Genomic DNA, 24740 nt, shown 5'->3' with positions numbered 1-24740 from the left:
CCGACCGAGATACGGCCGCGTGCAGTTCGCCCCGGAAGGCGCGATGGTGACGACGGTCAACGACAGCCAGGTGGACACGGGGGCCGGCGGCTGGTCCCTGGGGTCCTGGGACTCGCCGGACTACTTTCGTCTGTTCGGCGACGGTGGCTCCCTCTACAACGATAGTGACGCGCGGCCCCAGGAAGAGCCGGCCCGGCCGGTGCTGGACGTGCGGGTGCCGGACAACCGCTCGTCGACCCTGGCGATGGCGGCCGCGGCCCTCCTTTCTTCACCCGGATTGCCCCCTCCGAATGCTTCCGGCAACGGCACCGGCGCTGGCAACGGGTCCACCGGTAACGATAGCTACGCCTCGCAACCCAGCTACCAGTTCCTCGTGGACGATCCTCCGGGCTTGAATGGGTCGGCCCGGGCCACGGCTACACGGTCCGAAGGAGACGGACTCGACCGGGGGAGCGTGTTCGCGCTGTTGGCCGAGGATTTTAGCGAGTACTTCTACAACTACAATGGCTCGAGCGCGAACGAAACGGGCCTGGCGGGGACGGCCACCAACTGTTCCCTCACCAACTCAACCTGCAGTGGACCAAGTGAAGGTACGTCCCGTACATCGGGTGATCATCGTAAATGCTGATTAACTGCCACAAGCACTCAGCGGCTAACGGTCCCGGATCGAAGACCCGATCCGTGGCGGACAATGGTTCGATTTGTTCGCTCCGATAGCCGGACCGGGCATCCCTAATGATCCTGTTGGCTGCTGCTAGCGGGCCTATTAAAGCGCACCGCTTGGAAGATGGAATTTACTTAAATGCATTCAACATTTTGCGCCCTTTCGTTCTAATTAACCGAAGTGAAGTGGGTTTCGCGGTGCCTGGAGCCCGCTTCGTTCTGATGTAATGATGTCTTTTCAAAGGGACAAAGATCCTCGACCATGTTCGCCGGGTTTGCCTAATCCAAATCTAACCTGAATATGATAGAGATCCGCGTCCAGGCGAAGCGGCGGCCCCAGCTCAAAACCCGGGAAGTAGATTTGAACACGGAAATATTTCGAAACCCCTCCGCTTCGGAACGCTCGAAGCACTCGGCGAGCGATTTATTAGAGCCCACCGGCTGCCGGCCGCCGAGCGATTGCATCCCATTTGTCTTGGCTGGGACGCAACCCAAGACGACGACCGGTAGGCCGGTCACTGTCGGTTTCTTAACCATTAGCTTCGTCCCGGTGTGCGCCTCGGTGTGCGAGCCTTACGCATTATTAATGTTCATTTGAATTTAATGAAAACAAGGTACATTCGGCTCGCTTTTGATGGTTCGTCTGATTCACAGAGCCACCCTCACGGGGAACGAAACCTCGCGAGCGTGCCTGAAGAATGGAAAACAGTTGGCGGATGAAAATGGAAAGAAAAACATTTCAAACGGAACGAGCATTCCGAGAGGGCGACTCCGTACCGTAACGCAGCGTAAGGATGTGGTTTTAACCTTATGCGATGCCTCCGGCCGATGCTGACCCTCTGCTGAAAGCTCGCATTTCAAGTTAATTGGTTTTATGCCGCGCTGAAGCTCGATGGCTGGGCGCGGGGTGAACTGCATTACCCTGGCCCCTTCCAAAGTAAACCATAGACACAGGTTTAAACAGTGCTTCTTGTCATTACGTTGCACCATTTCTTTTTGGCTGCTTTCCAACGAGTGCCCCCCAAAAAAAATGGCCAAAGTTTTGTGCCAAACGGTGCCATGAACGGCCATTTTGTGCTACATTTAACAACGGCGACATGGAAAAGTTGATAGTAAGTAATCGTCGGACCAGCTGCCCGGCTCGGGCATAATGTGGGGCCGCAGGCCAGCCCTAACCTGAGGTCCTGGCGAGGTCCTGGCTCCCGAGAGCCTCACAGCATCCGGGTGGTTAATTAAAATGAAGATGAGTTCTCTCTACATGAAATAAATTAAAATGACTTTGACCAACGCCCCAACCAGTAGGGTTGGGTCCCGGTGGTCGGTGGCTGGCGTGGTGGTGGACACGCTGGGGAGGGGATGGTGCTAAGTGGAACACGCAGTGCTCGGCCCCAAAACTGACGGCTTCCCCCCCGGCATCACACTTCCGAACGCTGACGATGACGAGCGATGTGGTCGCTGTCCGCTGGCATGTTTAAGGGTGGCCGAGAAAATTCTCAGCCACCCTGGGTGGAAAATGATGGAAATTATTTTCCACCATCCCCGTGCCAAAAATTCGCTGCTCCGTTCGACTCGGTGCTCTCGGTTTTTCCACTCGGTCTCGGACGACCACTGGCTGTGGCCCGGACACTCATTAACCATTTTGGAGCACACGTGGCCCGACGTGGTGTGGTGTCCATCCATTCCCACGGCACCGGGTTGGTACCTCCCTGGAGAGTGAACCGTTCCCAAAATGGAAGCTTTCAGGCGGAAAAAGAAAGTGAACGTGAAACGTGAAACAACATTATCTTAGGAGACTTCTTCCGGTCGATTTACGAACCAGTGGCCAGTTTTAGTGAAGAAGTTTGACTCGAGTTTGTCGTAACTTACCCCAATTTTGTCCCGATTTATTTGTATGTAAAGGTTGGCAGTGGCAGAGTGTGTGGTGTGTTTGGTCATCAACATTAGCTAAGCTTCTTCACCCTGGAACGTGCACCGATTCGGGAAGGAACTTGATGCTTTCACACATCTTACTCCGGTGATGTTTTGAGACGCCGCTCTATGCAAACGCACCTTGATTATCGTTTGTTTGCCGTGCGACTCGCTTCATTCGTCATTTTTTCGTTATTATTTGTTCATTATCATGATTAGGCCACACCGGGCGAAGCGAAAAGAAATTACATTCAACACTCCCGCTTCTTTTTTGGGCCCGGCGGGCAGTTCTCTGATAAGGCGCTTGTAAGGATCTCCACAAGATCCGGGGCCACCGGGGAATTCTTAAAATCTCAACGCTTAATCTTGGAGGAAATTAGAGGAATATTTTTCATTAGCATCGTTTCACGTTTCATCCGTTCGGATCGTTACGCGCTTTCGAACGTTCACTTCACGTTTTAATATCCGCTTATCCATTAAGCGGGGGGAAAGGAACATTTCGAATAAGGAACACCAGAAAAAGCAATTTCGAGCAAACCGCATGGCCGCCCGGTTTGGGCAAATAACGTAGCCGCGCGTCCATGTTTGTTCATATCTTCATGCGACTGGAGATTGCTTATCAAAGATGCTGATGCTCATCAGCGTTTGCGCCAGCGTTCGCGTTCAGGCGCACAGGAACGTGTGGATGTGGCTCGTCACTCGAACCAGAAGGCAGCCACCGGCCCCTGTTTTCCCGGAATGCGACTTGATGTCGGTGAACCGCGGTTGGGTGCGCCAGTGTTTGTATATTTTCCCAATGCAAGGTTTGTGTTTCCCAGAAAATACTACTAGCCTTAGGACAAGTTGGTTTAAAATACTACAGATAAACATTTACGCTGCAGGCCATCCCAGCGCGCGAACGAAAATTCGAAACAACCGGCGAAAAACGGGGCTATTCCGGTGGGCTCGTGATCAAATCTTCACATCCTGCAGCCCGGTGACAGCGCCCAGTTCCGAGCACGCCCTGCTCGAACTAATGAACACGGCAGATTCCAGAAACGCTGCTCGAAATTGGCTCGTGCGGATTACACTCCGACCCTCTAATTGGGGCGTTTCCGGTTCGGCCGTCGGCCACCGGCTCCGTATCCGGTTCCGGGAGCCCGGGCTGATGAGTTTTAAACTTTTCACCTGCGACTGTGGCCCCAAGCTTCCGGTCGGCGTTGAAATATTTACCATCAATTTACGGGCCGTGCCAATCCTTGCGTTTAATTAATAATTGAATTAAATCACTCATAAAATCTGGCCGCCGCCGAAGGCGTCAAGGTCGCACGCCCATCTCCTCCGTTGGCTCGCGATGATTTGTTTCAGGTTCCGGTTTCAGGGATCCCGGAAACCAACGCCCGGGTGGAAGGTGCGTGAAATTGCCCGGGGCGACCATTTCTTGTTAAAAGTGAAAATGGGCCGCTCGCTCCCGTGAACCGTGTACGACACAGAGCGGCGTTGTCACTTGATGAATTATTTCAAGCAAGCGCAAGCCGTGGCCCCGTGGAAATTTAATTTCGATTGATTCCTAATTTATTCACTCTTTGATACTTTGGTGCGTCTCAACACGGGTTGCTCCCCGTCGTTCCGGGCAGCGCCATTCCCTTAGACCGTCCGCTTTGAAGCCAGAACAACAGCCGGCCTGATGCCGTAATGAATGTTCGGTCTAATTAACCGGGTCACCGGACGACCGGTGAGTTGGGCCGGCCGGCATCGCTGGCGTAATTCCCCGAAAGTAACGATCGATGAAAGTACGACTTCTGTGCCAGCCCAAGATGAGCAATTTTCTGGAGGTTTCTTGACTTTAGACCCCGAACCTTGGAGGGATGAATTCAATTTCTTGTCGACAATACCGCAATCTGCTTCCAGCGCAGGTGTCCTGGCTTTCGTGAAGACGCTTCGAGACGCCACCGAATGCAGCTTCTGAAAGAGGCTCGGGTTCGAAGAAACAAAAGCCGCACCTTAGAATGGCGTCTTCAACGATACGTACGATTCACGTCCGATGCGAACAATCGGAATAAAAATATCCTTTGGCGTCCGGCGGTGACCTTTAGCGACGGCGTCTGTACCGGGCCGCTTTCTGTGTCCAAAAATTGAATTCATTTCGTTAATCTACTGAATAAATTATAATTATTAATGCGCTGTGCAGCTCGTGGCCGACATTGGCTACGACGCTCGGCTCGCAAGCCACTCGTAAATTTCTTAGACGCTCCTGCCATCGTTCGACAAACAGAGGCTCCACAGCGCATTGCCGCACGAGTGTTGTGTCAAGTGTTCCCCCGAGACGGCCCGGGCTGCCGAACCTCCTGCCGATGACGATGATCATTGACAGGCCGGGAGTTCTGGAGCCGGTTGCTCTCCACCGGGCTTTCCACCTCCACCGGGAAGAGAATGGAGATGGATTTAGAGATTAGCCGGTAACAAGTTGCTGTCCGCAAGTCGGCGTCGAATGCGACGTTGGATGGCGCTCCGGCGCCACTGGGTGGCCGGTAAAGGTGCGCGCCACTTTAACGAAGCTAATTAAGTGCCTTCACGGGTCTCGGTGACAGTGAGGCGAATGATTTTATTTGTGGAACTGAATTAGGTAAATTTTCCGCTGAGAGCTCCTGGCAGCGACCGCACTGACCTATTAGAGTGATGAATGGGGGATTTCAAGTGCTGCTCGAGGTTTGATCTACTTGACAACCGTGGCGTGACTCTTGGGATATTTTAGGCACCGACTCAACGACCGCTCTTGATCTAGTTACGTTTGGCTTTGTGCATCACCTGTCAGTTGTTGCTCAATCAAACGGAGAAGGCGTTGACCAAAAGTTGCAAAGACGCTGCTAAATTGTACTCCTTATTTCGGTTTTCCTCTTTGAGGTGGTTAGTCTACTTCGAAGTTATCTATTAGTTTCTAGGTAAGTAAAGTATATTTATTTGATTTAAGGTGTAGTAGATATTATTTTATAGTAGGTCACCCATTTCGATAACAGTTTGTTGATCTCTAGTTATGAAACGCCCTGGCTTCCGTTGATAGAGTGGTTTGAATTGTGGGATCAGTTTCGGACTCAGCGGTTGTTGTCGGAAGTTTCGTGAAAACGGAAATAGATTTATTATAATCAATATTCATTCGATTCACTCTGAATCAGATAACATGTTTAAGGCTCGTGTTTCGAGTGCTCCAAACGAGCACAAACCAAATACGCATTATTTGTTTAGGAGCAACATTGTGGAGTCTGCCTGCCTTCGTGAGGCACCCACAGGCCCAATGCCGGGCCACCGTTCTAAATGTTTTATTTTCCCTCTGAGTACTCCCCAAGCAAGACTATCGGCAAGCCAGAGCCCAGCTTGTGGGCAAAATCTTATTAGGCAAACTTCAAACGGCTCCCCATGAACCGTGCACCTTCACGTGCTCTCATTGCACGCTCCGATTACGCTCCGAGTTTCACACACGGTTCCACAGGATAACGCAGATTGTGCAGGGTCGCCCGTGTCCGCCGCAGTGGCACCAGGGCCAGGGGATGTCTTCCGGAACCCTTTTTCGTAAGCCGGGCCTGGTCCTTGCGCTAACCAAATTTGGTGCTGACTTTCTCCGCACGTAACTTACGACGAAGGCCGGGACGTCCGGACGAGCGGGCGAAGATGTACTAACGGGTTTGTATTTATGTTACTACCCTCGTGTGGACCACTCGACATCCTCGTTGGAGGGCTCGCACCGCAGCGAGGGTGGCTTTTCCCCAGGTAGCGCCGAAAGCACCGTGTTGCCGTGGTGTATCCGGTTCCGCTCGCCCGGTAACTGGCGATGTTTTACACTTTCAGCACACACCGAAGAAAGCCGATCCTCCAGTTTTTAGGCGTTCGGTGGCTCTCCGGGGGCCATGTTGTCTCGGGCGGGCGCCGTCGATGCGTTTCCAGAACATTAAGATTTATTAATATTGAGATGTCATAATTCTGTGTTTACGAACGGAATAAAATGTCCGTATTTATCTAACGGGCCACAGACCACAGCACCACACTGCGGTCGGTGGTGCTGCTCGGTTGATGGGACTTTCGGCTATCTCGGTTTCTCGGCGCATACCATCACCAACACCAGCTTCATTGATTTTTCGTTAGAGCTGTTTGCTTCTGTCCAACTGTTGACACAGTTTCAGCCACGTCTAGACGAACGTAGCTTGCTCGAGTCGGGGTTTGAACTGGAACACGGGAAGAGCACCGGAATTCGGTCCGGTCCAGTTGCTGCACATCGTACAAAAGGCATCGGAGTAAACAGCACAGAAGTCGCACAAGAGAATTATCGCACACAGGGCCATCGTTGCCTAGAGCTTCTACGGTCACCATTTAAGGCGGTTATCGCAACAGCACAGAAATACACTGCTCCGAGTCTCATCGATACTTTTCTGGTCCCCCACAGGACATTTTAGAGCAAACCCCAGAGGTATGTGAAGCTGGGCTCTAGAGACGCGTAACACCAGGAAGCATTGGGTGGTAAAACGGAAGGACTTTGTAATTATCGATCAGATTTGGTACTTTGCAAAAACTGTGGCCTGTTCCGGTGGGGTGGTGGTTTCACCGCCGGTTACTGTTATGGTCATGTGGACGTGTATCTGATGTCGTCGTAAGGGGCTTACAATTACCGACAGTTGAGCTGCAGAGGAACTTTCTAGCCCACTTGATCTGGATTAGTTATCCTCGGTCATACCTGTCGCTCCGGTTGCATGGGAAGTAATAATATGCCGGGCAGACCAGTCAGTGGTTCTTTAACTAAGTCCGGGTGAAATTAATTACAGTGCCCTTCTAGGCTTCGGCGTGATCAAAGCGATCTGTTTGTGGGTGTTTGAGATTTTCTTCGGCAAAGCTAAACCCCGTTTGACATTCGACCAATTAACTAACCCAGCATTCTTCGCGCTTGTTTCGTCCACAGTGAAAGAGTACCATTACTGGTGTCTAATTCTGGTGTTGTTCCCGATTCTCACACTGTTCGGCAACGTGCTGGTGATATTGGCCGTTTGCCGCGAACGGACCTTGCAGACAGTGACCAACTACTTCATAGTGTCGTTGGCGATTGCCGATCTGCTCGTGGCCGTAGTCGTGATGCCGTTTGCAGTGTACGTTCTGGTAAGTAGCACCACCGTTCTATTTTAGTTTAATAAAAGTATTTCTCCATAAACTATTAAGTATACCGTTCATGCTCGACCCCGTTTCGGGGCTTTCTGGACATATTTGGTCAAATGGCTTCCTGGAAACAACACCTCTCCCATTTGGTGTTTGGTCTGGGTTTCGGGGAAGACCCGAGAAACCCATTCTTTCTGAGAGCGAGAAACACATATTTTCCCTTTCGGGCCGTCATGTGGGGCACATTCTTTGGTCGATTCTTCGAAAGAATGGCAATTCTGCAGGAGAGCTGGGCAAACGATTTCCTACTTCAATTTCGGCTCGAGCACCGGAGGGAAACCCCGACCAGGAGTCTACTTCTGGACCATGTTGTGTGGACCAAGGGCCTTACAATCGTTACATCATCGATATGGGCGGCAGGAATTTGTCGTTATCGCAAATAAATACGATCCCCAGCTCAGTATGCACCCCGCATCGTCGGCTCATGGCGCATTCCCGGAAGCACGTGGCCCGGATACAGGAAATGAATTGTTTGCTATTGAGTGGAATGTCTCCAGGACGTAGGGTATTCACCCTTGGCGGATGCGAGCAATGATACAAATATTGATGATGAATGTGTCGTGCAGGTTCCTACCAAAATTGTACTCCTTTATTATTAGTACAGCAATCAGAAACATTATAGAGCCAAGACTTCCTTCTGGATCAAAGCCCTCTCCAAGAGCTAAGAACATTATCCGTGAAAGAATTCACTATATAGATACCTGCTCTAGTTGTTGTTGGATATCCAGAGAGCTCGGTAGTGCATTCATTTCAGTGCACATTTAGGAAGTCGTATTTTATAGAAAGATGTGCAAAACTTTTTGAGTAATTTTCGAAACATGTGTCGTTATATCTAACAATTTTGAGGGGTTGGATCTCACACTCTTGGCATGCGACTGTTCGTATTTGAAATAGACCGAAACTTGGTCGATGCGAAACCGAAGAACCTTTCCTCGGGGACATGGTCACACAGTATGGTCACATCAAAGTTTCCCCAGTCTACCCAGGACTGGGGTTGAAAAGTTGTGGCCAATCAGCGTGATAAAGGGTTCTCATTTTGCCATTCGGACCGCGACACAAAACATCGACCTTATCGAAGCCATCCATCCGTTCGAGGCAATTCCACTCGTGCTGGACTTCCAATTCTTCCACTTGCGGAATGTAGAACCCGGGAGCGGGAGTCAGATGGCAAGAAGTGGCACCGACGGAGTAAAAAGTCTCCCACTCGCCGGTCTAGGCAGCCAGCCAAAAGTGGCTGCCAGTGAAAGCCCGGGCGCCTTCGGTTTCCCCGGAACTGGACGAAACTTTTCCGCAAAGCACTTGTTGGCCGAGGCCGCAGGCCCGCGTCCTGTGTGGGAAAAATCCGTTCTCCAGCCCCCAAAATGGAATTAATGTTTAATAAGCAATTTTATTTATCAACTTTTTCGCCGTTCCGAAAACGCGGTGCGCACCCTGCCCGTATTCGGCGAAGGTTTTTGTGTGTAAAATTGCACGACGGCGAAACAAATGTTGCCCTTTTGGAGGGCTCGCACTCGCGTGTGTCTTGTGAATCTTTGTAGCAAACGAAAGTTTACTTAACCTCACCGGCAGCGGAATGGGCCACAGGCGGCCTGCACGAACACACGGCTGATGATATTTAATTAAGGGACGGTCTGGTCGCCAGCAATTCATATTTAATTCAAAGCCAAACGGAACGGCAGCGGAGTCGATTAGGTTGCCGCAAGGCATGGTGCTACTACGTCTCGCCATCGGTCAGCCGCTGCGCCGTTCTGTTTGATTGGAGTGTCAACAACAACACGTCTTTTATAGCCATGCCGGAACTGAAATCGGGCTCGTTTAATTCTAGCCTAATTGAATGAACCAGGGTGCGAGCGCCCAACAGCTTGACGCCCGCCGACATCATTGGAAAGTGTTAAGTGGCGTCTTTCGAACAAGCTGTGGCCGAGGCATTTGTGAAAAGAATCAGTGTTAGAAAATTTAAAAATTCAATGTTCATACAACCGTTCGAGCAGTTTCGAGCAGTTTGGAGCACACTTGCATTGGCAACTGATAAAGCTCACTCGAAATGGTTCGAAACGGATGTAGCTTTCAACTGACCACTGAAAACACTAAGGTCCGTCTCATTAAAATTGTAATCTGATGTTGATTGCAGCGTGGTGCATATTTTACGGATCATTGGAACAATGTTGCATATCGAACGAATATGTCCAGAACTTGTTACTGGTGTAGGCTCCGAATCCGCACACGCCGCATGACCTTTCGCTATCTCTGAACTCGATCCGGTGGACAGACTCCGGTGGTGAGTGAATGCAATCAATCAATGATTGGTTCCGAGAATTCGCAATCATCTAGAGTTCGATCGATAAGCTAGCGCTCCCTGCTCCATGGCTGGTCCTAATGACCAAAGCAACACAATCGGATAAAGATTAGCCAATGGGCGTTGGACGGTAACTTGCCCAGAGGCCTCTTCCTCTGGAATGCTCACCCGAGTGTGGGTAATTTGTGCTATGGTACTACGACGAGGACGACGACAACGTTGAACTAATTTCTTTGGCCGGGTGCAAGGGACGGGCTCTATCTACTCATTAATTATGCTCGTGAGCTGCTGCCCTCACGTGAAGTTGTCCCACAAATAGATTTGTCCGATTGCTGTCCTGAAAAGGGATGGTCATTAACCTTGGTCCATGCCAACTTTGGCCGCAGCGTATGCGGCGATGCAGAGAACCCGAACCCGACGTAAGTGGCACGACAGCGCATTAACGTCTTAGTGTCGGATTTGGACACTAATTTGTTTCCATTCCGTGTGTTTCCCGGTGGCAACAATCGAATGTTGTCTAATGGAAGTGCGAGCGGTGCTGTGTTGTTGAAGTAACTAACGCTAACAAATTAGTTCGTTGACTTAAAGTTGAAGGAGACACTACTTTACTCCAAAACAGGGATAAAGAAGTCTTAGCAGTTGAACGCATTTACAACGTGAAAGAACTATGTTTTCGTGGTGATAGCAGACACGTTCATACGTTCGTAACATCCGGAGATGCGATGCGATTTGAACGAGAAACGTTGTGACAATCAGCAAACGGAAATTCTTCTAAACACACAAATGGAAATAGCTATCTTGCCTCAGGCGGACGGACCGGAAGTGATGCGACCTTCCCTTCAAGTTTGGGTGGTCCGAACACCAGGCAATAAAAAATGGCATTATACTCAGGCTTTAGATTTCCAAATGGGATTCGAATTTGGTGAAAGAGTGAGCCGGGTTCCTGAATGAGGGGATCCCTTTCGAAATGAGATTGCTAAGAATGTCGGGCTCGGGACGGTGTCCCGGAAATTCCACAGGCACAGTTGCTGTTACTCAGGGCTGCCCCTATCTCCTTTTACGCTCAATGATAAACATATTTGATTCGGTAGGCTTATCCGTGGATGGACATTCGAATATTAGATTAAGTTCACCTTCCGACTGTGACGTCCGGCGGCGTCAACCGGTGACGTGATGTGAAACGATCAAATGTCCCAGATAGTCAGAAAGCGTGGCGTAGCCGGCAGAAGGCTTAAAGTGAATTCATTGTCATGACGATAACGTCGATATTTCAGTAAGATGTTAGCATCACCAGAGGCAACCGGAGTGGTGTGGCTGACAATTGATATCAAGAGGCATTTTCCCACGACAATCGAACTGCGTGGGTGCGTTTATTTTGATTGATTTATAAGCTTTCGCCCGGTAGGGGCATAATTGATTGCGAGCTGTTTCCACGAACGCTTCACAATCGCTGTTGGATTTAATCACAACAACAGCTTTTTGACGTTACCTTGAAATGCGCCCCGATCCCCGGTGAAATTCTCGTTCGCAATACTCCACAGTCGTTCTCAGCAACATTGCGATTCCCGGAATGTGTTCAACAAACCTCTTCCTTCATACGCTGCAACCCACCGCTAGTTTACTGATTTCGGGAACCAAGAGCCAAAAGTTTCGGCCTCCTGCCGTCAGGGCGCACAGTTCGCAGCGCAGGATATACGGCCCACTGCGGCCGTATTGCCCTATTGGCGCCTATATCGTATGTGTATGTTCGGTTGCTTTTGTTACCGTGTGGCATTTGGCAAAAGTTTGACTAATTGTTTCCGACAATTTTCCGGCCTTTCAAAGCCCATCCCATCCAGCCGGAAAGGTCCTGTAACCACCGTTGCTGCTACGCTCCTGAGCACAGCCCGTCGAGGCAATGATGGTGGTGATTCGAGTTGTCGACAAGATTTTGCGGAGTGGGTCGGCCGGTGTTTGGACGAGACAGCCCCATACGCGCAGGTGTCGGTAAAGCAACCCGCAACTACTTTTGACAGTTTTGCGGGCCGTGATTCCCACGGGCCAGGCACAGGGGCAGGCAGGCAGGCAGACAGGTCTCACCGCACTATTGGACTCCCCTCCATTACCGTCCATTTCAACTGTCGGCCCCAAACTACGGACGCCTACGGGTTTCTGTTTACACTTCGGGAATGCTTTTAGGCTGGCCATTGGATCGCCCGTTTCGGTCCGGTGGGCGCAATTGGCAAAGGGCGTCCTCGTCCTTCGTGCCCTAGACCTTAACCGTGCCGTGCGAATGCTTTCAACCCCATTCTCGCACGCAATTCGCCGCAAGTTGTTGCACTTGCGTGGCGAAAGTGGAGCGTGTCCGGAGCGGGCTAAATGTAGCTTTTGCGCTTGTTATCGCCAACCAGGAGGCAGCCAGCCACAAATGTGACATGCAGCCAACCCACGAAACAACACACACGCGCACGCACACCGCACAATGTAAAACCGTGGTTTGGCTGAGGGGTGACAGAGTGCAGGGACCGAGGACGGGACCACTTTTCGTGGTTCTTGGATCATCTGCCAATGGGGCTCGTAATTGCTGGTTATACGCAACGACGCATTCGTTCGCTCGAAAAGTTCTCTCATAAAGGACCAAGTTCTTCGGTGGTACCGAGCACCGTATACGTGCTGTAAACAGATTAAGTGGTTTGCCTAATAAAACGTATTTGACGTTAATAGTCCTTCGATCGGACGGCGGCCGAGATTGACGAAACATTTGGGTTTTTTTGAGTTTGCAGCAGCTGCTTACGCTGATTGTTTGTCGTAGTGAACTGTTCTCACAACAATGGGTTTCTTAACAATTGGCTATCCAAATGAGCTATTGTTTTTGGGAACGCTTATAGTTATTGTTCATAAATTGGAAGCTTATTATATTGCCAATAAAAATCAAACATTCGAACGATTTACGAGATCGAGTTCACGCACTAATTATTCGTTAGTTCATTCCATAAGTCGTCACTTTTCATTTCATAACGGGACAGTTGCTCCTGATGTTTTTCGGAAACATACGTGATAACGCTTATCCGTGATCTGGTTCGACCATGAGTGACTATGGGTCGCCGATAGTGCGCCTACGATTGCCCGATCTAATGACCGAGCGACTATCAGAGGCCTGCCTACTTTTACGGCCAATATTAATGGACTTTCTCTGGCCCGCATCGATCGCATCGATTTCGACCAAATTCCGGCCGATCAAAATAAAATCGATTTAATTCAATAGTCGCGTGCGTGCCGCCACAACACGTGTTTCTCACATTGTCGCTGATTGCTTTGATTAATTACGGTGTATCGTTGCCGGAAAGAACCAACACGACTCATTGCTACATCGATTAGCCATTACCAATGCCATTAGGAACGTAATTATTGTCACCAGACTGACATGCTCGTATGCTTTCGTTACTGGCAACCCGGGCAGTGGCAAAATGCACGATCGATCGATTTCTTGTCCGGTACGATTTAAAAATATATTTCCAACACCATTGCTTTTGCTGTCTGCGCTGTGCTGTGAGCTAACAAAGATATCCTCGCCAAACGCCCGACACGATCTGTCTTTAACTTCAAAGCCATCGGACAACTTTTTCAAACCCTCCCATTTTGCTCCAGCCCCCGAAAAGGACCAGCGAGCCACGGTCTCTGATGGTGTGGAAGGAAAAACATCAAGAGCCCCCAGTACCGGTGCCAAAGCGGAAAAGATATTTTCCCTCATCAATCTATTGTTTTTCTTCGCCAGTGGCCACTTTTTGCTGCCGGCTTCTCACACTTCTGGAGCTCGGGAACGACAATCGACGGTTTCGTTTCGGGCTGGAGTTTTTTTCTGACTCGTCCGTGCCATTCGACCTGCCACGCTCCAACACCTCGGCAATGAAGGGGCCTTATCGGGGCCTCCTTGCAGTCGATAAGGAAGCGCGTTCGCTCTTCTCGGTTTGCGCCGGCAACGCTGTTGACGTAGTCGATTGTTGCAATGTGGCCGAGGGTTATCTTTGGAGCATGGGTCTCACCCGAGTGGCCTACGGAGTGCCTTCGGTCGGTTTCGCCAGCGGACAATCATTACGAGATCGCCGGCACTCGGTACCGAGATACCGGGTGCTGAAGGAACAAGTGTTGTTTCTTCTTTCTACCGAAACAACGAAATCGAATTTATACCCGGCCAAAAAAGCGTCTCGCAAGTGGCGCAAGCAAACTTGTTGAAACAAAAACGAAGCCGGTGCCGAAGGATGTGGGGACAGCATAGGTTTTCTCGGAACGGTACCGCTCCAAGGGGCGAACGGAAAAAAACGCCGATACGTATGTTGATTTATAGCACATTCTTGGCAAAAGTATAGTTATAAGGAGCGTAAAGGAGCGTATCGTTTCTTCTCTTAAGCATTCGCCAATTCTGTCGGTGCTTTTGAGGTCCTTCGTGCGAGTGAAATATTTAAAAATGATCCCCAGTACATCGTACGCAGCGAAACGGTCGCCCGGAAGGTCTCGAATCGGAACCACCCGGTGCCAGGCCGGGGCCGTGTTTTGGTTGTGCCCTGTAGCTTGAGGACCGGATAGGTCGGCGGAACATAATGATGGTCGATGCTATCGAAAAATCTTAGACATGCTGCGATGACGCTCCGCAAGTGCCCTTCTCGGAGGCAAGGATTTTTTGGCACGATGCCTGTGTCGCTCTACTTCTTCCGAGCGTGGTCATGATCGTTCGAAATAAGTAAAATATATCATCCTCATTCGTTATTCATAGACCGCATGATGGATGATGTTTTGGTCCCCACCATCCACCGGCAGGGGTCCTGCTGCTGTTGCCAATTACCAGATGACCCTTTGGCCATCTGGTTCGCGTGGCACCCTGCCGTTGCCGTTGTCGGGTCGAAGCGTCTCGTCAATCGGTTGCTTGGCCAATTTCCGATTCATGGAGGGAGAAATGACCCCATCCGAAGAAAATGGACTACCGGAGGGTCTTCCGACTTGTTTACAAATTATGACCGATTACGGCGCAGGACGCTGGCTGGACGAAAAATAAATTGCCGTGCTGCTGGCGTTGCTGGTGGCGACAGTGTGGTTTTAATGGCATTTTCGGTGTTTCGTTTTTCTTTCATTAATAACTGCAATAACTTATGGGGTCTGATGAAAGAATTCAAATCGAATGGCGAACCGGCAGCGCGCAATGTAAATGAAGAGCGCAAAATATGATTAACCTTTGGAACACTGCAAAGTGCATCGGAATTTGGAATGGTTCCATAACAGAGCAACATAATGGAATGGCCTCGTACGGTGCGCAAACGGCGATGAAACAAATAAGACGAATTTTTAGTTCTTCTTTATTCTGGTTAATTGCAGTCTACATTTTCGTTTTATTTTTGAAATAGTTACTGAGCCATTTTTTTACAATTAAGTTGATGTACATTGCTCCTCTTAGTTACTGTGCCAAGTTACGATAAGGCTACTGTTTGTAATTTTCGTATTGTTTATTGCTCAGTATAACCGATTGCCTAAATTTAGGCTCTGATGTTGAAATTACTTAAGCACGGTGTTAACGTCTACTCCTGTCATTTATTACTTGATAGCCGTACATGGTTTGGCAAATTTACTACAACATAATGACTGTATGATGATAATGACTGATTAATGATGAGTACTGTAAAATAATACATACCCTCTACATATACTTCACACTTTATGATACAGCCCTACTGCTTAAACATGCACTTTACACCTCTCAATAAAACGACCGAACCGACAGCATGCAATCCGGAGCATCATCTGCTGTCGAAGTGTCGACCAGTCTGCCGTCAGTTGTCGCATGAAAATGCAAAACGGTAATAAACGAACAATTTCAGTCCCATTTCCCTAACGCAATTCGGAACCCCAGATCGTGCCGGGCCGGGTGTCCACCGAAACCGACCGAAAACTGTGTGTGTCTTTAACCTAATCCGTTCCGCCCGACGACCACGGTGACGGTCAAATGCAAATGCATTTTGTTGCAGTTGGGTGGTACAGCTCTGGGTGGGTTGGGTACGCTTTCAGCTGAATGTCTGAAGTGATTCCGGTTGGGAACTTTGCATATTTTGCCACACATCGGTGTGATTATCATCTCGGATGTTATGGCTGTGGTTTCGGGCCCGCCCTACATTCGCCGAGCCCCAAAAGCACCAACATCTAAGGCTGTGGTCACGGTCCGCTGCAGTTGGGACATCTGTGCGCTTCTTGAAACACTATCACGAGCTGGTTACGACGGTTCGGCTCACAATCGTGTTCACCATCTGTGCGGTGGTGCGAAGGTCAATCGTGGATCGCCGTGCAAGTGGCCTCTTACCGGTCTCCATGGGCTACGGGAGACATCGAATGCTTTTATCCCTTTTGAGACTTGCCAAAAGGGAAGCATTTGCGTGTCTGATGATCAGTGTTATCGAATCATTCCATCTAATGTACGGTTTGGCGCACTGTACACTGTACACGCAAACACAATACACGCCCCGGAACACCCGGAAAATCCTTTATCCGGTCTGCGAACGCCATTCGGTTGCTTCTTTCGACCCCCGGCGTACCGGCGGGACTGTGGAGCATTATGTTGATTGAACTCTTGACGATTTAAGCGTATCCAAAAGCCACTTGATGCCAATCCCAGACAGTCAGTCCCACAGTGCCAAGTATTCAAATCGATCAACTTAACTGCAGTCGAGGCTTACGGTAGGGCAGGCAGCCAATCACTCTTACCCACCGAAAGGATAACACTCCACCAGTGCTTTTGGGGCTCCAAATGCTACTTGAAAGAGGGTAACTTATGGGAGCAACTTTCGGCACCGGCATTATGATCATCGCTTTTTAGGGGACCGACCGACCGGTCGTTTGAATGGTCAAAGTTTTGCAGCTCAGGTCGACCCTCCGGAATCTTTTTGGGGTACGTCATTTTTCTGCGAACACAGTTGAATGCACGGCCAGCAAATATGAATTATTCCGAAATGGATGTAATCGAGTCAAATATCAAGAGTTCCTGAATGCTATTCAGAACCCGAATTGACCAAATACTGCACGAGTTGGAATCTCATTCCTTTGAGTTGAGTCATAACCTAAAGTCAAGTGGAACTTTGCCTAGGGATCTTTTGCAATGATTCGTTGACTTTCTACTTAATCGATTTTATTCGGGTGATAAAGTGGCTCAAAATTGCTAACTGTTAGTCAGAATATTGATGTGTTTTTTCAAAGACGGAAAATTCGATGAATAAAATTTTGCCAGACTATAACCCAAAAGGTACATTGACCAGCTACAACTGCCATTTCATGTCAAACTTTTGAAAAGCGAACCGAAAACAGTCTAAAAATGGTGCAAGACGATTCGAAATCTAAAACCGCTTTAGTTTAAACGGAGCACCAAACGAAAAGGAAAACAACCGAACGCTGGAAGAATGTTCACCGCAAATCCGATTGCCGAAACAGAAAAGTCACATTGTGTACCTCGGGCGCTAGAAGAAAGTGCAATTGACCAATGAAAAGTTTCTCTCCGTTCCTGTCCCTAAAGGCGAATGCGAAAAGTTTTCCTCCGTGCCTTTCCCGCATATTTCTGTGGTGTCCCTGCCCTCCCCCTTCGGAAGGATACAGAGCCACCGAAATGGCATCTGCAACCCCTGAAATCCTGCAGCTGCGGATTGGATGTGGTTTCGGATTTGCAGGACCCAGTCCGGTCGAGTTGGTTGTTTGCTAAGAGGCGATGCACTTAGCCCGGGTGGCTCTGCCGTTTAGCTCTCGGGTGCACCCTGAACTGCACACAGCACCGATCTTGATTTGGCCACCGGCACAAGCACAGAGAGATGCACTCAAGTTTTCGGGGGACGCCCACGGCGGCAAGCTAGAGAAAAAAAAGGACTTGGAACTGGAGTTTTCAAATGGAACTCGAAGCGATGCCGAATCTGTGTAATGTCCAAAACAGGGCTCGTGTGGCCACCGCCTGTCACGGAGCTCTGATTACATCGGTCAGGGCAAAGTCACGCAGCACCCTGACCGAGAGAGAGAGAGAGAGAGAGAGGGATAGCCACATACCACCACCACGGTCGTCGTTAAGTTTCCGTTCCATATGCTGGTCACGCATGCGGAAAATGCAACCACATACGCGCCGAGCATCAATTTATGCTGCCATCCGGCCATCCACGCTGCTGCAGTCCTTGCCGGCGAGGGTCCGCCGCAGGCACCGAGAGCACTTCTTGCGCCTGCTGGATTGGCGCTTTCGGTGAAAGAAGTGAAATCCCATCCCGCACCCGGAAGTGTGGGCCATGTGGAAGGCTGGCCCGATGCCTAGCGTAAAAACCGGGGACAAAGCAAACAACGCACAGTCAGGCCGGATGCGCGCGATGTAACCAAAGCGATTCATTATTAGCGACTGCAATCATTCTGCTGCCGGTTTCCGGGCTTTCCCGCGGGTCCTTGGGCCGTGTGGCGTGTTTTGTTTTCATTTTCGCAACTAACCTGGCTCCGCGATGCACTTCCACTGATTGCCAGCGCCTGCAGCAGTGTGCGGACCCCTCCCGGAGGCCCGGTGCAGCAGCAACATTAACCGTAACGTAACGGGCATATATCCTGTGTTGAGTGTTTCGCTTTTTGTTTCTTTGGCCGCTGCTCCGATGCAGTCAACGAATGGGGTGTTATGTTTATGCTCGTTTGCATGCTTTTCCTGTTTCTTTGGCCACATCACATCGTAACGGTAGCCAGCCCGCCACGAACGTGTAGCAGTAACGTGAACCGTGTGCAGCCTTTGGTTGGCTTTGAAATTGGATTAATTTTTAACATCCACACGAATTCTGCCAACGACTTTCGGCTGTCATTGTTGCAACGCGCCGTACACTGCAATGGATCGTGTTGCGCCTGTGTTTGCGTTTGTTTATCAATCAGCCGTGCCTAGCTCAGAAGGGGCTTATTTTTTCTCGGTTTTGACGCACCGTAACCAACTTCAGTTGGCTTGTTCATGCTAGTTTTGGGGAGTTTTGGCTTAAAAAAACAGTAGAATGATTGACAGAGGACGTAGCCTGGTTTGAGGTACGGATTTGATGCAGCTCACTGTTTGAAATTTGTGAGATCAGGCAAGTGCGTCGAGAACGAGCAGCACGTTTTCGGCAACAAAAAAAAAGCAACATTTGAAAATAATCGAAGAAACAAAGGAAAAGTTGTACGTTAAATAGTGACGTTTGAAAGATAGGAAAAAGTCCAGTACTCATTGTCGGTCGCGGTAGTCAGTGTTGGTTTAAATGGTACTCGAAAATTCATATATATTGTTGTGATTACGAGAACTTTAACATTATTCCATTCCAGAACATGAACTAAAAATGATTGCAATTTTTAACATAACGAATTTTCTTAACGATTGTTATAGTTAATATACAAAATTTACCGTTTACTAGGCAATGTGCTGGCTTGCACTGACGATTGAGTTACCATGGGTACTCAAGGGCCGACATAAAGTCTAGCGGTTGGTCCAACCGTGGCCGGGAGTTTTCGCTTCCGTCAATAACACAGGAACCGACTTTCGAATGTTTCCCGCTTTAACTTCCATTCGCTTCGGGGACCCGACCATTCACTGCAATAAGAAATGCTCGCCGTCGTGTCGCGGGTCACCCAGTTGGCCTTTAACGATTCCCGACACGTTTCTCAATTGCGCGCCAACCGCGGGTTTGGGTTTTTGCCGTAATTTATAACTTGCGGCATAGAAGAAAGTCCTCTTGAATGGGAACGAGTGGGCGCGGAGAAGAGAGCGTTTTGTTTGAAGGTTAATTGGAGTTTGCTTCCGGCCACGCGCGATCAGCCCGACCCCATCCGGTACCGCGGCACCGGTAACCGGAAGACGCGTTGCGGGATCCGGCCACTTTATGACGCTGGTGTGGTGGCGATCGGAAAAGGATCGAGCGCCGGGGACGATTCCCGAGGCAAACGGGTGCACGGGAGGGTGGCACTAACGACGTAAAGGTACGTTGTCGATGCGCCAGTCAGCAGGAAACGGAGCATACCGGAGCGCGACAGCAATCGAGAAGACGAATATACCCATACATTTGCATAACATTTGAATTAGTTGCCAGGATGGGCAGAATAGGGATGGAAATGGTCGATAAGGGCCTGGAGTGGCGAGGGATTGATAAGCCTGCTAGCTACGTCGATAATTTATGGGAAATTATTAGCCCGCGGAATTTATTTCCAATCACAGATAGGGCCGCGGGGCCGTGGGTCACTCATTTAAAGCGGATATCATTCCGATGCTCGAAAAGCCCACACCCAAGCCGGCGATTTTGCGGTTCGCTCGCCGTTCATGTTGTTTGATTAAAGCATTTCGCGTTTAGCAACAATGTTTCATTAAGGGGTGTACGCAAAAACTGCCTACATCGAGTTGGGGTCTCCCCAAAAAAATGGTGCGAAATGAAATAACACGATCGTTATTTGGGTCCTGTGGCACAGTTTCGCTGTGTGCAAATTTATGTGCCAATTATGTGTGTGTCTGTACGGGGTTCGGCTCCCCCGCGTTTTGTTGTTTTCCGTTGTTTGTTGTAAATGAACAAAGTTAATTACAAACCAAAATGACCCATGACCAGTTGGCCGTTTTAATGGAACGCGAAATGTGAACTCATTTATTTCTGGAGCGGTCCTGCTTTTTTGGTGCCCGGAAAATGATAGTGTTTGGATTAATATACCATTACAAGAGGGTAACAAGAGGTTGGCGAGTTTTTACGTGGCATCGAAAACATTACCACTTTACATCGTTTCCGTTACAGTCTCCTGATTCCACGGGAACGCCACGGTGCACTTCGGACGATTACGTGAAGTAATTTATTTTTGATTTGATGGAATTTGGTTAACTGGGCATAATTTATTACCCGGCCTTGTTTGTTGCGAGGTATCGGATCGAGAACATTCTTTGGTTTGTTTAGAATTTTATGATTGCAGAGTTGAAGTGCTTTGCGTTGTGGAGAATTTGGCGCATCTTCGACCTCTAAACGTTTCTAAAACGCGACGATCTTGAACGAATCAATTGATAGTGCGATAGTCCTCTATAAAATACAACTTCTCAGGTCCTTATAATCGCAATAGTTCACACCATTCACGAACTGACTGTCACAGGTAGTGCTCATTTAACAAGTCAAGTGCTGCAAGTCAAGTTAAATTAACACAAACGAGCCGCTGCCGTTAGCAGCGCCCACAGGCCGTGATAGCTATTAAGAGAGCAATAGCGTTAATGGTTTGCGGCAGCTTATCGGGCGGATAAGCCAAGATCGGAGCTGATAGTAAGCTGGATGCCGGTGCCGGCAGGCAGCAGTTGCACCGTTGAAACCCCGATGTGCCTTACAAAATTAGCACAATTTTTACGCTGCTCGCGTTCAATTGTTTCGCCAAGTGCCGTCGATCGCGCACCCGAAGCAATAAACGCATCTTAAAGTTAATTACTTTTCGATACACCAGGTTCTCAGGCCCGTTAGCTTCGGAGGCCAGGCTCTTAATTACTTCTATTTATACTCCCGCCTCACGCATGTTTTCCAGGACCCATTACCAAGGGGCTTGTTGTTGGCTCATCATTATCACCCTTGGTAATGGGACAACTTGAAGACGCTGTGACACGGGTTGGTACGAAGTTTTTCCATTCGTGTCCCGAGTGTCGCACCCGATTGCTTATCTATGTCGCGCGCGATTCGCATCCGCAAAAGGCATCCGCAGGCATCCATATGATTAGTCCCAGCATTCTGACGAGGCATAAGTTTTCATGAATTATACATTGCTGGGCCCGGGTGCTCCGCGAACGGAAGCGCACAGAAATGTTCCGAGCGACCCCGGAAAGGCTCGCCCGGAATGGGAATGGGTTGGACCGGGATGGTTGTTGGCCGCAGCAGAACTTGAACCGGCGACCTCCGCTGGCGCTGGCATGCCGGAGTCTATCTCGGGAACGACAAAATGGAGCGAAACTCTTAGCAGTTTTACTGTGCCTTTGATGTGCTGCTGGCGGTTGTGGCGCTGGGCCTTCCACACGGATTGTAACTGGAACCCGAAAGGTTCCCTAGACCAACCCCGGGGATCAGACCGCTCGTTGGCGGGGTTTGTGGTTGAAGCGCAAATCCTTAACCTAAACCAAGTCAAAGACCGACGGAGCGATGCGTTGGTCGCGTCTCTTACAACACACACACATACACACGACCGCGCAGGACCTCTTCCGATGGAACCCCGGATAAGAGCGCTGCTGATGGAGGAGGACGCTGGTGCTTAGCAGCAGCAGTAGCAGCAGTTGAAGGAGGAACGTACCATGGGGAGGGTTCACAATGGCCGCCGGCTACGGGTCCTGGCATTCCTTGCCCGAAGTCTTTAGGTGCGATAAATTCTTGGAGTCCCTTGGCACGAGCCCCCGCTCCCGTGGGAACGGATGGGATCCCAGGGGAAGGGAAATAATTTCCGGTTGGCTAACGTCAACAGAGGGTGTGAAGTGAAGTGCGGCTGAAGGTCGAGTTCCTTCGCCCTCGGAGTGCCTGCTGCTGGTTCGGTTCGGTGCCAGATGAGATGATTTGTCGATGATTTGCCATTCGTTTAACGGCCGAAGGGCCAAAAGTGTCGCCGACGATTGGGATTGTATGCGACGAATGGCTGGAACTTTGCCCCAACAGGCCCTGCATCATATTTAGTTTGGTCTTGACGGGGCTTTTCTTTGCTGGAGCTTGTTAAAAATCATTGTAAAATAGCGAAAAATCATTGTAATCAATGCGAAAATTTGCAAATTCAGTTTACAGTAAACAGTTTGCAATATTTGTAGAAAATCTAAGCTTCCGAAGAATTTGGTTTAACTGTTGTCCACATTTGAACTCTAACAAAACATCAACAACATCATCAAACATTAAATTTTTGAGGGCAATGAAACAAGTCACCCATTTTAAAGCGTTAAACAAAGTCAAAAATCTAATACATTTTTCTGAACATATTTTCGCTTAAAAACAAATGTGAAGTGGTGAGTTGTAGAATAAAAATACTTCAACCGCCACCGTACTTACCGGATCTGATGTTGAGGCATTAAATTGAACAAACAGCTATGTGCGCTATCTTTAATGCCCAACTGAAGACTGCGTCCGACTTGTATGAACTCAGTGTGGCGTTGCGAAGTAAACAAATCTGCAAATTACAAAAATGCTTACAGCAACTCCCAATTAAGTTAATGCCGTGACGACACCGTGTCAACGGTGGCCGCTGAATTCCAGCTTCTACGTTGGGTGCTCAGCCTAATGGAGCCGGCCCGGTCAGGTATCTGCCTCCCGTGGGCGTGGGATTTTCTTTATTGCCGGTGCCCCGGAACTCCGATTCCGCGATTAGATTGCGCAATGTTTTAAGCCAAACCCCCCATACACTCCCCAAACACACCGACCGCCATCTCGGATGTCATCGATTCTGCTTCCGGCGACCGAGTGCGCTCTGTGATCTTCGTCGGCCGTCAATTTTATTCCCGCGAAATGGGCTGGGCGATGGCAAAAGATAAATATTAAACCGACCGCACAGGCCGGGCACAGGGCTTTTAACTTTCGCACGACAGACGGAGCGGTCGGTTGGCGATTTTTTACAACCCGATTGAAGCTGGCTAAAGTTTCGGCCCCTAGGCGGGTGGGGAAAGTGAACCGGGCACGCCACAGGATTTGTTTTCCACGGGCGACATATTATCCGAACCGCTGACTGACGGCCGCCCGGGATCAAAAGAAGTTACCAGCGGGTGGGAGAAGACGAAAAATAGAAGGACGTCAAGTAACAGAAGTCCTTTTTTGAAGTGAGCTTGGTGACAGAAGCGCGCACAGGCGCAAGATGTGGCATCGAGGTGGGGAGCGATTCTACGCCAAGCTTTGGACGGATTGTTCCTCGTTGGAACCGTGGTTGGAAAATAAAAATGATCCGATCCTCCCACTCATCCCGGGTTCGGGCGACGGGCGACGATGCGGTTCGGGCGACGATGCGGAAGCGAGGACTCGATGTGTATTCCATTAAGTTGGTATTTATGTCACACTGCTGCCACTGCTGCGGTTCCCATCCATCCACTTGGCAAGCCGGAAACTCGGTAGAGAGGTTGGATCATGGTGGACAAGATTTGTCTTCCGTGTTGCTCCATCAGAGCCCTGAAAGCCTGGCCCATAAAACATTTCCCTGACCACCCATCAGGCTCAGACGGTCCCTGGTCGGACGCTGCCTCACGTGGAGATAATTGTGTCAAATAAATTTATCGATACGGCTACAATCTGACAGTCTGTTGGGTCGCCCTGACCTGGCACCGGCAGCTCTTCGACCGACCGCAGCTTCGCTGTCGAGCTATTGAGGCACCGAGAGATGGTTCGATTTCTTTCCAGTGTGGTCGTCAACACTTGCGGTCCATTGCTCGCTGCTGCGCAAGAAATCGAAGGCCGTTCGGCATCCGGAGCCATGGGATCACGTGTTCCTGAAGGGGGAAACCTTTCAAGGAATTAACTTTAGATGCCGCAAGACCCATCAGCCACTCTTCGTAGGCCATCGATTCCCCATTTTTTCTCTCTCTCTCCATCTCTCTCCCTTTTTCTGCGATGCCACCGTAGGCAGATGGCAAATCGATAAAACACATCCCTGCCGGCGTAGTGAAGTGTCCTTGCTGTGTCGGTGAAGGGTCGGAATCGAGTGACACTTCGAAACGGGTGATTCTGGTTTGGTATTGACGATGATTTTTGCCAATGTT

At 49.7% G+C, this 24740-nt stretch overlaps 1 protein-coding gene across 1 annotated transcript in view; it reads left to right on the top strand.

Moving 5' to 3' along the window:
- The first annotated feature begins 43 nt into the window (after positions 1–43).
- The window catches only part of LOC131207201 (dopamine D2-like receptor), an 82608-nt gene continuing 57911 nt past the window's right edge, over positions 44–24740 (top strand). The window contains exons 1-2 of the mRNA XM_058199813.1: positions 44–590; positions 7496–7689. Of these exons, the coding sequence (XP_058055796.1) occupies positions 44–590; positions 7496–7689 (741 nt within the window). The remainder of the gene's footprint in view (positions 591–7495; positions 7690–24740) is intronic.

Source organism: Anopheles bellator, chromosome 2 (assembly GCF_943735745.2).
Source record: "Anopheles bellator chromosome 2, idAnoBellAS_SP24_06.2, whole genome shotgun sequence".
Classification (NCBI taxonomy): domain Eukaryota; kingdom Metazoa; phylum Arthropoda; class Insecta; order Diptera; family Culicidae; genus Anopheles; species Anopheles bellator.
Note: the sequence above shows the minus strand (reverse complement) of the source record. Positions and strands in the feature narration are given on the sequence as shown.